We start from the raw sequence: 14,161 nt of genomic DNA, 5'->3' as shown, positions 1-14,161 counted from the left end.
AACTGATTATTTTATATAGATATTATAGAGCTAGATGAGCGTAGTAAAACTAATTGAGTTTATAAATTTATTGGATTGAACCAGATAAAATTTAATACAAACAGAACAGTGTAATACAAAAAATGTAGTAAAACAATTTTCAAAATCAATTCAGTAGAATTCAGTAGATTATTATTAGATAGAGACGATAACAACCTCCTTTGGGAGGTTTTCAGTTACTTTTCTTTAATAAAATTATATAAAATATAGATTTTTTCTTGAACAAACTCAATGACAAAATATTAGACTATCCCACTATGCCTATAAAAATCTATGTTTAATTGAGAAATGATACTAAAAAAATGAAAAAAATAAAAATAAATGATACTTACCTAACAAACGGTTTGGTGATGACGACGAAACACTTCAGCCAGAAGGTGGGGTGCACTAAGTAGAGCTCTTTAAGACTTTTCCGAAGCCTACAAAGAGAAAAACAAAATGAATTAAAAATCATAGGCTAGTTTTTTTTTATTTTTGTGAAATGAATCTTATACTCACCTGAGTAATGAAAGGTTTTGCAAAGACAATAACAAACTACATATAAACTTTTTAATATCTGTCATTAATTATGTTTAAACAACAAGTATACTAGTATTAAAGAGTTTAGTAGTGCTAAATTTAAAAATTATGTAAAAACGTAGTAGTTTAGAGAGCCTATTACAGCATTAAGGAATATATGGAAGATAAAAACCCATGGAGGGTTGTCGCGTAAAAACCACAGGACAGTTCTTTGGCATATTATGATAATATACAGTTACATATATTTTAATAAAATTAAATTGTAATACTGACATGATTAAAAAGAGCAACTATGGAGTTTCTTGCCGGTTCTTCTCCATAGATACTGCTTTCCGCATCGGTGGTAAATGTTAAAAATATGTATTGACGTTTCAAAAGTGCTTCTCGAAGAAGTCTAATTGAATAGATAAATGTTTTTGAGTTTGAGTTTAAAGTTACGAAAGGGTTAGATAGAAGCTTCCGAAGCTTACCATTTTCCTTCGACCCGCACTATAGTGCCTTGCAACGTCTCTTATTAAGCCAGATTTAGGAAGAATCATCTTTCTAATACTATGGCTAACTTCTTAACTCTATCTCTCCTCCCCCTCCCTACCCCCGTCCATATTTTTACATGCTACATATTGTTCTATCATAATATACATATATTGAAAACTAATAAATAAACAAAGATTATTATTCCACTCACCGTCGTTCAATAAGCATGTAATACTCGTGCAACCACGAAAAACTCGGCATTCTCCGTCTACCCGCACTGCCGTGCAAATACACGAGTCGGTACTCGTCTGTGACCAGACGTTCCAGACTCCAGATCACGTATCTGGTTTTGGAAATTAGTCACTGTTACACAATCTTATAATATTATAAATGCGAAAGTTTGTGAGGATGTGTATGTGTGTGATTGTTACTCTTTCACGCAAATACTACTGAACCGATTACAATGAAAATTGAAATTTAACACACATATGGAGGTTAACTTGGATTAACACATAGGATAGGTTTTATCCCGGAAATCCCACGGGAACGGGAACTATGCGGTTTTTCTTTGAAATTATTTTTTAATTTGAATTAAAATTTTAAATTTCATTTGTTTAAAAGATTGTCATTTATTTTGTTTTGAAATAAAAATGTCACCGTCATCTGTTTGAATCTGCTATTTGATTGAATGACTAGCGAATTCATCAGCATTCAGCGACATCTATACTTCAAAACCAAATCGATGCTTTGATATATGCAAATGATATTTTTTAAATAGAAAAAAAAAACCCGCCTACAACTAGAAATAACAGCGGTCCTAAGTGTGACCCCTGGGGAACACCCGATCTCACGGCAAAGTGATTTGATTGAAATATTAATTTGATTAGCCATTTGTAATTACGTATGATTTACAATACCTAATTCAAATATTAACCAAATATCCCTAAATAATAAAACAAAGATCCAATGATACCATACACATTAAGATTTATGAAATTAATTTGATTGACTTTATCGAAAGCTTTGCAAAAATCAGTTTTATGGATATTTTCTACAACTGAAATAAGGTTACTAGGGTTTAACTTAATACACTGACGAAAGATTTTATTGAAATTTTAAATACAGAAGCATTTAATCAAACATTAAAGGGCAGATTCTGAATTGAGAATTGATTTGATTAACATTTGAGAAAGCTTATGTGCCAATACAATTTCTGAGCAGAATTTAAGTATGGTTTGAGATATCAAATACTCAAACCAGAAATCGACCATTAGACAATACATCAAGAGCCCACGACGGCCAGACATTCCTTTCTTTAGGAAAGTTGAAAGTTTCTCTGTATATGTCTCCGATACAGATAAGAACGACTAGCGATTATCAAGTGTGGGTTGTGGTTACTTTGGCAGGAAACAGGTAGTAAAGGTGTATAAAATTGTACCTAACTTTCATTATGGTTTAAAAGCTAAATTTTATATATGTTACTTGGGGACCTATAAAAAGATGTTACCTTAAGAGCCAGACAGTTTTCATGGTTCTTTCATCTAGCCAGACACATTTAAAAAATAACTAACATATCATCAAATTCACATAAGTACCTAAAAGTGTAACAAATATGAAATAACCCACTAAAAACATTAGTTAACTATAATTATTAAAAAATAATAGTATAATATACCTATAAGTAATAAAGTTATTACTTATCTTTTACGGGGACTTATGTTGGGAATTTCAGGGAATTTCACGTATCTCGATGACACAATAAAAAAGTCATCTGAAAGGAATGTCTGGCCGTCGCACAGTGTAAGGAAATCGCAATCTAGCGGGATTTAATTCAAAATTTGAACTTTGATTTATCTAGCATTTATTGATGTCTATTTATTCCTTAGCTACTACGTAATAGGACAGCTTATTTTTTTATTATGTAGGAAGGTCAACGTTAATATGAAAAATGTTTATATCGGCAGCAAAACGGAGTCACACTCACTGCGTGTTTTCCAGTGTTAATTTGTGCCAATTCCGTTTACTTATTACGAAGCGATTATTAAGTCAATAGTGTTTTTTTCTTTATTTATTATAGTGTTAGTGTTTAATACGTAAGTACATACACATTTTGTTTGATTTATAATAGGCAATAATAGGCAAAACCAACCATTTCTGTTAGGACACGAAATATACTTCGATTTATTTAGATTTTAAATTCATTGGACCCGAAAACACATTATATAGCATAATATAGCAAAGTGTATACCATCACAGTAAAGCTGATGATTTAAACTAACTGATGCAACTCAAAAATTTTGCGCTTTTTTGCGGCACCCATACATTTTTTTTCAATTTTCAGCATGGCTATCGAAATAACGAAAATGAAAATTTTCGAAATTTGATCATCTAATAGTAATCAATTTGACGAAGATTTTTCATTTTTTATGTGGTATTATCCTCGTGTAACTTATTATGGATTTTAGAAAAATAAAATCAAGGGTTTGTTGAGAGCATTATGCCAACAAATTGAAGTCAAATCGACTACATGCCATCGTCATCGGGGTCGTTTTTTTTAGAAAAAAATGTGATTTGGTTAAAAACAACTTTTTCGCCTGAAAGTGTTTTACTAACTATAAAAACACTTATTATAACCTATTTCAATTAAACTTAATAATTTCCGTATCATCAGAATTAAATCCCGCTAGATTGCGATTTCCTTACACTGTGCGTCGTGGGCTCTTGATCTACAACTTTTTACAAACAATTTATATACAAATAATTAAATATACTCACAAAAACAAATTATCCATAACGTATCTGTAATCCGGCCGGTCGTTATCTGGCAAGTGGCAAGCGCTTAACACGATGATGGCAGCACCATCACTACAGAAGCCCCCGTGCGATATTACTCGCTTGAACGGTTCTATTACCTGATGGGACAGATAATAAATAATTTTCATAGACAATAGACAAAACGTGGCATGGAACAATAAATAAAAATATAAATAAAAAGACGTGTGGCACTCGGGGACTGCCGCGGTAAAGCTATTGCATGCTATGCCTTCAATCCACACCTCCGTGCCTGTCGGAGTGGGGAGCGTGAGGTTTTTTCGTTACGGAATTTCTGGATTCGGTCCGCGCGCTCAAGGCCCGCGATAGAAGCTATGCAATAGCTTAATAAATAAAAAAAGTATTTTATTACCATACAACAGCCAAGCAATAGACCATAAACAATGTTGGAAGTTATAAAAAAATGTCAGAGTAACTTTAAATAAGACACTATAGACTACAGACATAGTTTATTTCTTTTGCTTACATGAAAAGAATACCAGAAAAAATCCAAATTGATTAGTTGAACCTGCTTTTTTTACAACTTCAGTGAAAAAATAGCAACATTTTATGGAGCTTCAGTTCAAAAAAAGAGCAAAAAATATTTTTGCTTAAAAGTAAAAATAAACTATACAAATAGCTATATAGACTACAAGCCCGCATAGGAAAAAAATATGGGTCAAATGAACCACCGGGGGACATATCTAGAACGATAGAAGAGCATAAAATAATAAGATTCATCACTATGCCGTCACTTGTAAGCTGTCCAACTGAGTGCAGATGAGAATTGAAAAGTACAGGTAGACTCGGTAAATTTTGGTCATATATTTTTGTACGGCATTCTTAACCATCGATAGATCCATTAAAAATAATAAGAAACCGCTCAGTGCCGTACAAAAATGGTGGTCCACCAAGTCGGAATTTTTATTTAATTTCCGAGAGTTACCGGGGGTAAATTTGGTCATTTGACCATGTGCGGCATCTGTGTCATACTATTGCTATACTGCTTTTAATCCATTATTCCGCAACGCCGTACAAAAATCATGGGGACAAGGGGAAAAAATCGAGAGTTGCAATCCCCTCTCTTTCCCCACTCCAGGGGGTCATTTGACTAAGTACGGCTTCGGTTCCTAAACATTATCTAGCACTCAAAAGTACTATTAAAAGCAATGCCGTCAAAAAATAATTGTTCTTTTAAATGTATACCAATAATCATCTTAATTTCATCGAATTCTTGATATAAAGAGCTGCGCTGAGCTGCTGAGCTTTTTTAACATGACATTGTAAAATTCAATTGTTGTATAGTATTGCCGTTCAAAAGAAACCGTTCTAAAAAAAGTTATAGAGAAATGCAAAACCGGAAATTTTGTTAAAGTTTAAACATCGTAGATTAATGAAATATAATAGTTTTCTACACTTTATTCGTTGTTTTAAATAGTATTAACATAGATAAATTAGGAAAAAACGATGCCGTACATTTTTGTGCAGACCACATCTTTTAGGCTGATGAAAGCGACGAAAGCTACAATTTTAAGGGTGCTTTATGGCCATTTGATACAGTACGGCATTAACATATCTTTACCCAACTACGGCAAAGCAAAAGGAGGGTTATGGTTTTGACAGGTCATGTATGTATGTTCATCTATTCCCTCGTAACTTCTAAACTACTTATCAGAATTCGACAAATGACATATCATTAGAAGCGTCTGAATTGTTCACTGGATAACCAGCGACCAGCTAGCTAAAGGCTATATGGGGTTTCACAAAATCTAATGTGGCGCCCTCTAGCGGACAAAACATACAGAGTAAAAAAATAAAGTTAAGATAAATATGCCGTGTTTGGTATCATTTGAAAGTGCTTTACTTGTACATTTTGAATATGTATATATTACTAGCATTTGCTTGTGACTTTACCTGTATTCATGGGCTGATTGCATATAATTCACATCTTTTCGTTCATAGCTTTTTTTATTAGTTCATCAATTTAACGGAGTCCATTCCACCTGACTCCGACTTTCCAAGGTGATAATTAACCACCTCGAGCTTCTTAATATTAATGTATATTTATATTTTATTATCAAAATATAAAGCAAACATTTCGTTATATGGATTTTTTTCTTTTTCAGATTTTTCCCCTTTGAACCAACGAAAATGTACGGCACATGAAAAAATATTATCTATGCATAAAATACTTTAAAAATAAATTTATTTCGTGTTGTGTCAAATGACCCCAATGAGAGGAAGGGAGTGGGGAAAGGGAGTGAGGAGTGGGGAAAGAGAGGGGATTACAACTCTCGATTTTTTCCCCTTGTCCCCATGATTTTTGTACGGCGTTGCGGAATAATGGATTAAAAGCAGTATAGCAATAGTATGACACAGATGCCGTACATGGTCAAATGACCAAATTTACCCCCGGTAACTCAAAAATTACCGAGTCTACCTGTACTTTTCAATTCTCATCTGCACTCAGTTGGACAGCTTACAAGTGACGGCATAGTGATGAATCTTATTATTTTTTGCTCTTCTATCGTTCTAGATATGTTCCCTGGTGGTTCATTTGACCCATATTTTTTTCCTATGCGGGCTTGTAGTCTAATACTAATATTATAAAGCTGAAGAGTTTGTTTGTTTGTTTGAACGCGCTAATCTCGGGAACTACTGGTCCGATTTGAAAAATTCTTTCGGTGTTAGATAGCCCATTTAATATATCATCACGCTAAGATCAATAGGAGCAGAGCAATGCGGATGAAACCGCGGGGAACAGCTAGTAAATAATAAAATACCTTCATATCACAAGTAGCCTGTCCCCCGTTGTGTTGTACGTGAAGCCACGACCGTTCATCGCGAAATTCCTCCGCCGCGAAATATTCCGGTATGGGATCGCTGCATTCGAAAAAGAAAAAATATTTTATTTCATTGCAAAGACAGCGAAGTAAGCAGCTTAGAATGCCAATGCCCAAGCAACGATATTTTTTGCCTTCTTTTTTAAATATTTATTTTGAAATAACATCATCCAATGTTTATCATCTGGATTTTTTTTAAACATCTACTCGAAGACATAAGGCCATTTGTACATATATTATTATCCAATGAAATGTCCAAATTGAAATGTCGATTTTATTTTATTTGCATACCGGACAATGACATATCTGTAATTTTAAGTAACTATGTTAATTTATATTAAACATGTATTTTCTTGTACATAAAAAAGCTATATGATTTATTAAGGCTTACAAAATTATTTATTATTTTTATTTCTATATTTTAATATCATGTTATTACAAAATATTTTCACTTGATTCAACCGAAACTATATAATATAATAGTACCTTGTCGAGTCCTCCTGTTCACTGGGTAAGTCCACCGGTTCTGGCATCACCGGCTCATCTTCAGACTCTACGTCTTCGTATGGCGGCTGGAATATATATATATATATATATATATATATATATATATATATATATATATATATATATAGATATAGGTACAGATAGATTTACAGGTACGCATAGAATGTAGATACATATAGAATATAGATGCAGGTAGATGTAGAGGTACCTATAGGTATAACATATATCTATATGCTATATCTATATACTTCTACATCTACCTGTATCTACAGGCAGATGTAGCTCATGAAATTATTGTCTTATCATCGACCCTTATTAAGTGTACAAAGTTTAAATTAAATCTGTCCGTTTAAAGTGGGTCAAAATCGAGTCTAAACGAGTCGGTTACATACAAACATACAGGTGAAGCTAATAAAAGCGTGTTAAAAACGACAATTAGCCAACACAACGTTTTGTTTGACATATATTTCCCGGTTCACACACTAGAGTGGATTTTTTCACTTACACAAGACAGTTACACATAATATTGCGTATTAAAATTTTTAACCTACTGCACTATTCTAAAGGTTCTCAAGCATATTTTTATAGCATTTAACTGATTAAAATAAAGGTATTAATATTATATGTGAAACTAAACTAATATTTGACACCAGGATTTCTTTTTAAACATTTTTTTAGTTAATCTAATTCTAATGTAGTCGAATCCAAGTCTCAAAAATCGTTTAAATGATAACTAATATTTATTATACTAGCTGTTCCTCGCGGTTTCACCCGCATTGCTCCGCTCCTGTTGGTCTTAATGAGATGATATATAGCCTTACAGCCTTCGATAAATGGGCTATCTTACACCAAAAGAATTTTACAAATCGGACCAGTAGTTCCCGAGATTAGCGCGTTAAAACAAACAAACAAAATCTTCAGCTTTATAATATGTATTAGTATAGATTTACTAAATAAAAAACATAACATACCACTCGTATCACCCGTCTAGGCAAGATCCTCGGTGGCGTGGGGCTAAGCGCTACACTTCCTGTGTACCAACCCACCATGGCTTGGTACGCTGACCAAAATCTTTCCTGGAAATAATTGTATGATTAAAATAATATTATTATTTGATAGAAAAAGGAATTTTAATGAAAATAGTTTTGACTTAAGGATGTTTGTGAAATGGACACTATGTAATATTGATATATTACATAGTGTCCATTACACAAACATCAAACAGAAGTTAGAACTTTTACTATTTAAATATAAGATACTAGCTGCGCTCCGCGGTTTCACCCGCGTGGCTCCGCTCCTGTTGGTCTAAGCGTGATGATATATAGCCTATAGCCTTCCTCGATAAATGGGCTATCTAACACCGAAAGAATTTTTCAAATCGGATCAGTAGTTCCCGAGATTAGTGCGTTCAAACAAACAAACAAACAAACTCTTCAGCTTTATAATATTAGTATATATAATATAACTAGCTGCTCCGCGCGGTTTCACCCCCGTGACTCCACTCCTGTTGCCCGTAGCGTGATGAAATATAGCCTATAACCTTCCTCGATAAATGGGCTATCTAACACCGAAAGAATTTTTCAAATCGGATCAGTAGTTCCCGAGATTAGTGCGTTCAAACAAACAACCAAACAAACTCTTCAGCTTTATAATATTAGTATAGATATTAATATTTTTATGTTTAATTAATTAAGATAATTATTTCTATGTATTTAATTTTGTATTTATGGTGAATAAATGATTATGATTATGATTATGATTATAGATTTATTATAAATGAAAACCGTAAACGCTTTTCCTTCAAGACTGAGCAATTTAAACTAATTTGGAAAAAGCCTATCTCAACAACTACAATACTACTAACTACTCACGACGATATTATAAATCACATGTAGGTATACAGTTTAATGGATTCTTGCACAAAATTGCAGCATTTCGTGGGAGCTTCAGATACTCTGCTACAAAAACAAAATGCTGGAACAATATACCACCTCCCATAAAATGTCTGCAGTCTAAATTTAGCTTCCGACGTGCCTTCAAAAAATATCTTTATCCCTTCCCTCTTAAGCAGCATGTGTATCTATTATTACTTCCCCCTTTATTATTGTTTATTTCTCATATTATTTTATTTTATTTATTTATGTTACCTTTTGTTCTTACTAATGTTTATTTACTATCTATCCTATTCCTATTTATGTAATTTCATATACACATAATATATATACATATATGTATGTACTTACTTTCTTCTTTTTTACATTCGACTCATTATATAACAAAAATCATACCTATACCTATATTACATAATATTATTCGTTTATTTTGTTGTTTATTGTTTCCTCTTCTAATGTTACCATCTGCCTTCTGGGTTCTGGCAGAATCCACAGCGTCATGAGTCCACTGACTCATGACATATGCTGAGCCAGAACCATTTTTCAGCCATAGCACATTATAACAACTATTTAATATTTATTGTTTTTATTCTATTTTATTTTTTATTTCTTATTTTTTTATTTCTTTATTTGTAATGTTCTGTGTTTTGTCATTATTTTTGTCAGTTGTTGTGTGTCTATTGTCTATTATTTTTTTAGGAACCTTTTGATTCGCAATATTGTTTGTTATATTTCGTTTCGAGCTTTTTGTATGGAAGCCAATTTTTTATTCATATTTTTTGTACTTGTCGTTACAGTGGCGACAGAAAATAGATTTTCTCTGAAAATTTCAATCGAAATACCGAGTTTCACGATTCATGAAATTACTATACTTATTACTTATTTATTATTTTTGACAGTGCTTTTAGTTTATTTTTAACAGCATTTGACCACATTATACAGATACATACAGTAAGGAAACTTCATACAAACCGTCCAAAATGGCTCACGCACACAAGCAAGCGTGTTTACGAGTATCCTAAGGGTATTGAGGGGGATCGATAGTAGCGGGTGACACATCCACAGATTTTGAATGACAAAGATACATAGTATAGAAACATGTTATATGTGTTGGTAATATTTTCGATGTGTGAAAAAAAGTGATGTCAATGATTCACATGAAATAAATATCGCTTGTTTCAGTTTGTAGCCCTTTCAATAAATATATTTGTAAATACCGTATCTGACTATAAGTTAGAAAGAGACTATTTGTTAATTTCTATATCTATGGCAGCATGAGTTTTAAATTATGTTGACATATTTTCTACCAAAATGATAGCTACAAATAGTCACTATTAGGAGTCCAGTCTGTATAAAGATCGCATCTATTTTTTACGCAATCTAGAAGAGCAAAAAAATCTAAAAAAATGAAAACCTTACAAAAATCTTGTTTAAATTTATGTGCATAATTACGTAAATATTTGGGAAGAAAAAGATAGATATTATAATTATTGTATTTTTATCGATACGTGACGTCACCACTTTGTCAAGCACTAAGCCTGTCAAACTATTTTCTTTTTCATCCTAAAACAAAAAGGAGGAGGTTCTATGCTCGTATAATAATAATTTTAATTTATTTTTGCATATTTTGTGTTTTTTAATTTAATTTAATTTATCATTTTAAAAATAATTTAGTAGGTATACCTACATACATGTATTGTAAATTCTGGTTTAAAATAATTATTGAATATAATATGTATAATACAAATATCAAGCATTATAAATAATTTAGGTACATTAAATAGCCTTCAGCGTCCATAACATATGTTTATGGTTGTTAGCCCTATGGATTTCCTACCACCAATATCAGTAAAGGGGTTCAGAAAAAAATATTTACAGATTGCACTGTATCAATTTGAGATTAAGATAACAAATAAAATTGGCCGTGCGGGAGATATAAAGACAAAATAGCAAACAGAAAGACAATCATTTTGGGCGTTAATTTAACTTTTCTCGACGCTGCGTTTCGCAAATAACATAAGTTCAGTTTTTTTATGTGTAGTGGATTAGTTCAAGTTTGACTTAATTTGAGAGGTGAACTTTTACCACGGCCGTCATCTTGAAAAATAAGTGCAAAGTTCACAAGTCTACTTAACTAGCAATCACACAAAATTTGACAAGTCATTATTTGTAGCAAAGTATAGTCTACAACTTTATACAAAAAAAATTGTAAAATTTTGACAAGTTATCTCAAAAATCATTACACCAATCTTATAAAAGATTTTTTAACTGATTTTTTTTTTATTATTATTAAGTCAGTTTTAATGAATTTTTTTTTATCGTATTTTTTGAGGATTGTTCCGAAATTTCGAAAAAAGTTCGAATATTCTGCATAAAAATAGCAAAGTAAAGCTAATGTTTCGTCCTTATCGGATATTTGACCCGGTTCATGAAAGGCTACGTACAAGAACCAAATCTATTTAATATCTTTTACTTGTATAATTATCCTATAATCGAACTGTAATTTGAATCGAAAATATGTACATAAGGTTATTCCACTTTTTTTAATTTCCAGTTTACGGCATAAAGTAATAATATGACCTACCACATTTTCTGTGGGATTGCAAGTTCAGGAAACAAAGCGCAGCCGCGATCTCGATAGAAGCGATTTCACCAAGATGGCGTCCGCGGGATGTTAGCCCATTGTCGGCTGTGCGATGCCGGCCTAGCTCATATCAAAATGGCGGTCGCGGGATGTAAGCCTAGTCCTAAAGAAAATGGCACATGCACGACGCCAGGCCCGTCCTTAGCCTATAGCAAGATTACGGCTGCGCGATGCCGGCCTTGCTCATTACAAAATGGCGGCCCCGGTATTCAAACTTAGGCCAGAACAAAATGGCGGCCGCGGGATGCAAGCCTCGACCATATGAATTTAAAGTTAAGCTTATACTAATACACCAGGGTAGAAGCCTTTAAAAATAGAAAAAAGCTGATATTTTGACGGGTGAGTTTTCCATTGAAAATTAGGTTGTTTTTTTGGTATTAATTCAAAATAAGGCGAAATAATAAATATTTTCAATCAAATAAATTACAGTGTATTTGGGACATAATAAAGTAAGTTTCCACCAAATTTCGTACAAAAAAAAATTTTGAAGTAGATAAAAATAAAAAACCAAAAACTTGGTTTTTTTAATTTTTCACCTAAATTGTGAAGTTATGTGTAAAAATTGTAAATAAAAAAGTTGTAGATCTTTTTATTACCTACACTTTGCCATTGAACTTTTTTCCGTAGGACTTGTAGTTTTGTCGGAAATCGAGAGAAACCATTTTTTTCTCTTAAAAGCTCCCCCCTCCCACTTCCCGAACTCGGATTGACCGTAATTTATTTTTCCTTTTATTTTTATCATATTCCCCTCCTTTTCTAATGGGTTACATCCTACTGCGATTTTTTTTGTTTCAAAAATTATCTACCCTGGTCTATAATCCGACATACACGTCAAAAAAATTGCAACTCTTAATTTAAATTTTTAATAGACTTTATTTTGAATTATACATCCTACTAATATTTGGAATGCGAAAGATTGTGAGTATGGACGGATGTTTGTTACTCTTTTACGAAAAAGCTACTGATCGGATTTAAATTAAACTTTACAGTAATACAGGTTATATATAAAAATAACACAAGAGGTATAGATATACTGATTCTTCCCGCGGGTTCGAATACGGATGAAACCGCGCAGCATACCTAGTGCTTTCTTTGAGGGAATCCGAGTTCACTGCGGCACGAATTGTGTCAGCTAGCACCGGGAAAGGTTGAACACCTCCACAGGAAAACATCGTCAAATAGTATGCTACTAAAAACTAAGTAACTATGACTTCTATTGTAATTCGCGCGAAGAGTTGGAGACTTCGAGAGCGCCCATCGTTTTCCTCATCTTTGATCTCCTTCAGCAATCCAGTCTGTTTCCATTTCCTATTAAAAGGAAGCATGGGCGATGTTGATCGCGTTCCACCAGGCGAACCGCAATGTTGTTTGCCGGCTTTAGAATAAAAATAGCAACAAACACTTACACGAAGTGGTGACATTGGTCGATTCTCGACGAGCATCTCAGACGTGAGTCGGGATCCATTGTGGGACAGTAGCAAGTTGAAGTCGCTCAAAAGATGGTGTGCGTGGCTGAGGTTGTGGAACACCGCTCGAACCTTGTCCGCTAGACGCTGGCGGCGTTGCAGGGTACGCTCGCTTAATGTGATCTGAAAAAAAATGTTAGTTAAAAAAACATCGCAATTGCATCATAATATATAAAAATGTTAGTTAAAAAAATATATTATTTGATAAAATATAACAATCTCAAAAACTAATCGTTTCGTATAAAGTCCAGAGTCCAGACTCAATATAATTACTATAGTCGAGCCAATTTATTAGGTAACATTTGACGTCTATCAATTTTATCTTCGAAGAGAGGTAACCTGCTTAAAAACATCGATTTAAGTGAATTAATCGATACGGACTTGAATCATTTGTCAATCGAACTTTATGTCAATTTTAAAATTCATCAGGCGAATCCCTGTCCCAGTAATATACTTTTTTTCGTAAATTTAAGGAGCAAAATAAGACAAGTATAATACATAATTTAAAAAAAAACACAACGCATTTATTAATTTATGATGATTTTTATTCACAAGTAATCAATGCATTCGATTCTAGATGTCAGAATTCGATTTTTAGAGTAACGTCTCTGGTATTTAAAAAGGAAAAAGGTTTACTTATTGACACAAAATTGTAGCGACGTCAGTTCTTTAAATCAGAAATTGTTTATTATGTTTAGAATGGTTTATCAGTAAAATCAAATCTTAAAATTACTTGTGTCGGTCATTATTATTATAAATATGTAGGTAATCGTAATTGAAAAAAGTTACGCAAATGTGCAGTTCTAACAAAACGAAATATCATATTATTCTATGTCGTCGTTACTAGGTTACGTTGATGAATTTTGTTGAACTGTCAAATGTTGCCTATTAAAATGGCTCTACTATAGTTTGTGTAATGACATGTCTACATTTTATAAAACAAAGTCACAAACTGTAATGGCGCCC

At 32.8% G+C, this 14,161-nt stretch overlaps 1 protein-coding gene across 1 annotated transcript in view; it reads right to left on the bottom strand.

Annotated features, from left to right (window-relative positions):
- LOC149910919 (uncharacterized) overlaps positions 1–14,161 on the bottom strand; it is a 28,834-nt gene that overhangs the window by 2,246 nt on the left and 12,427 nt on the right. Inside the window, exons 8-14 of the mRNA XM_090120518.1 lie at positions 13,136–13,318; positions 8,165–8,269; positions 7,173–7,258; positions 6,627–6,726; positions 3,808–3,944; positions 1,244–1,375; positions 372–458 (exon numbers count right to left, since the gene is read on the bottom strand). Of these exons, the coding sequence (XP_089976644.1) occupies positions 372–458; positions 1,244–1,375; positions 3,808–3,944; positions 6,627–6,726; positions 7,173–7,258; positions 8,165–8,269; positions 13,136–13,318 (830 nt within the window). The remainder of the gene's footprint in view (positions 1–371; positions 459–1,243; positions 1,376–3,807; positions 3,945–6,626; positions 6,727–7,172; positions 7,259–8,164; positions 8,270–13,135; positions 13,319–14,161) is intronic.

The sequence above is a fragment of the Colias eurytheme genome, chromosome 1, assembly GCF_061535395.1.
Source record: "Colias eurytheme isolate Ceu_HAF_F1 chromosome 1, ilColEury1 Martin Lab GWU primary, whole genome shotgun sequence".
Taxonomy (NCBI): domain Eukaryota; kingdom Metazoa; phylum Arthropoda; class Insecta; order Lepidoptera; family Pieridae; genus Colias; species Colias eurytheme.
Note: the sequence above shows the minus strand (reverse complement) of the source record. Positions and strands in the feature narration are given on the sequence as shown.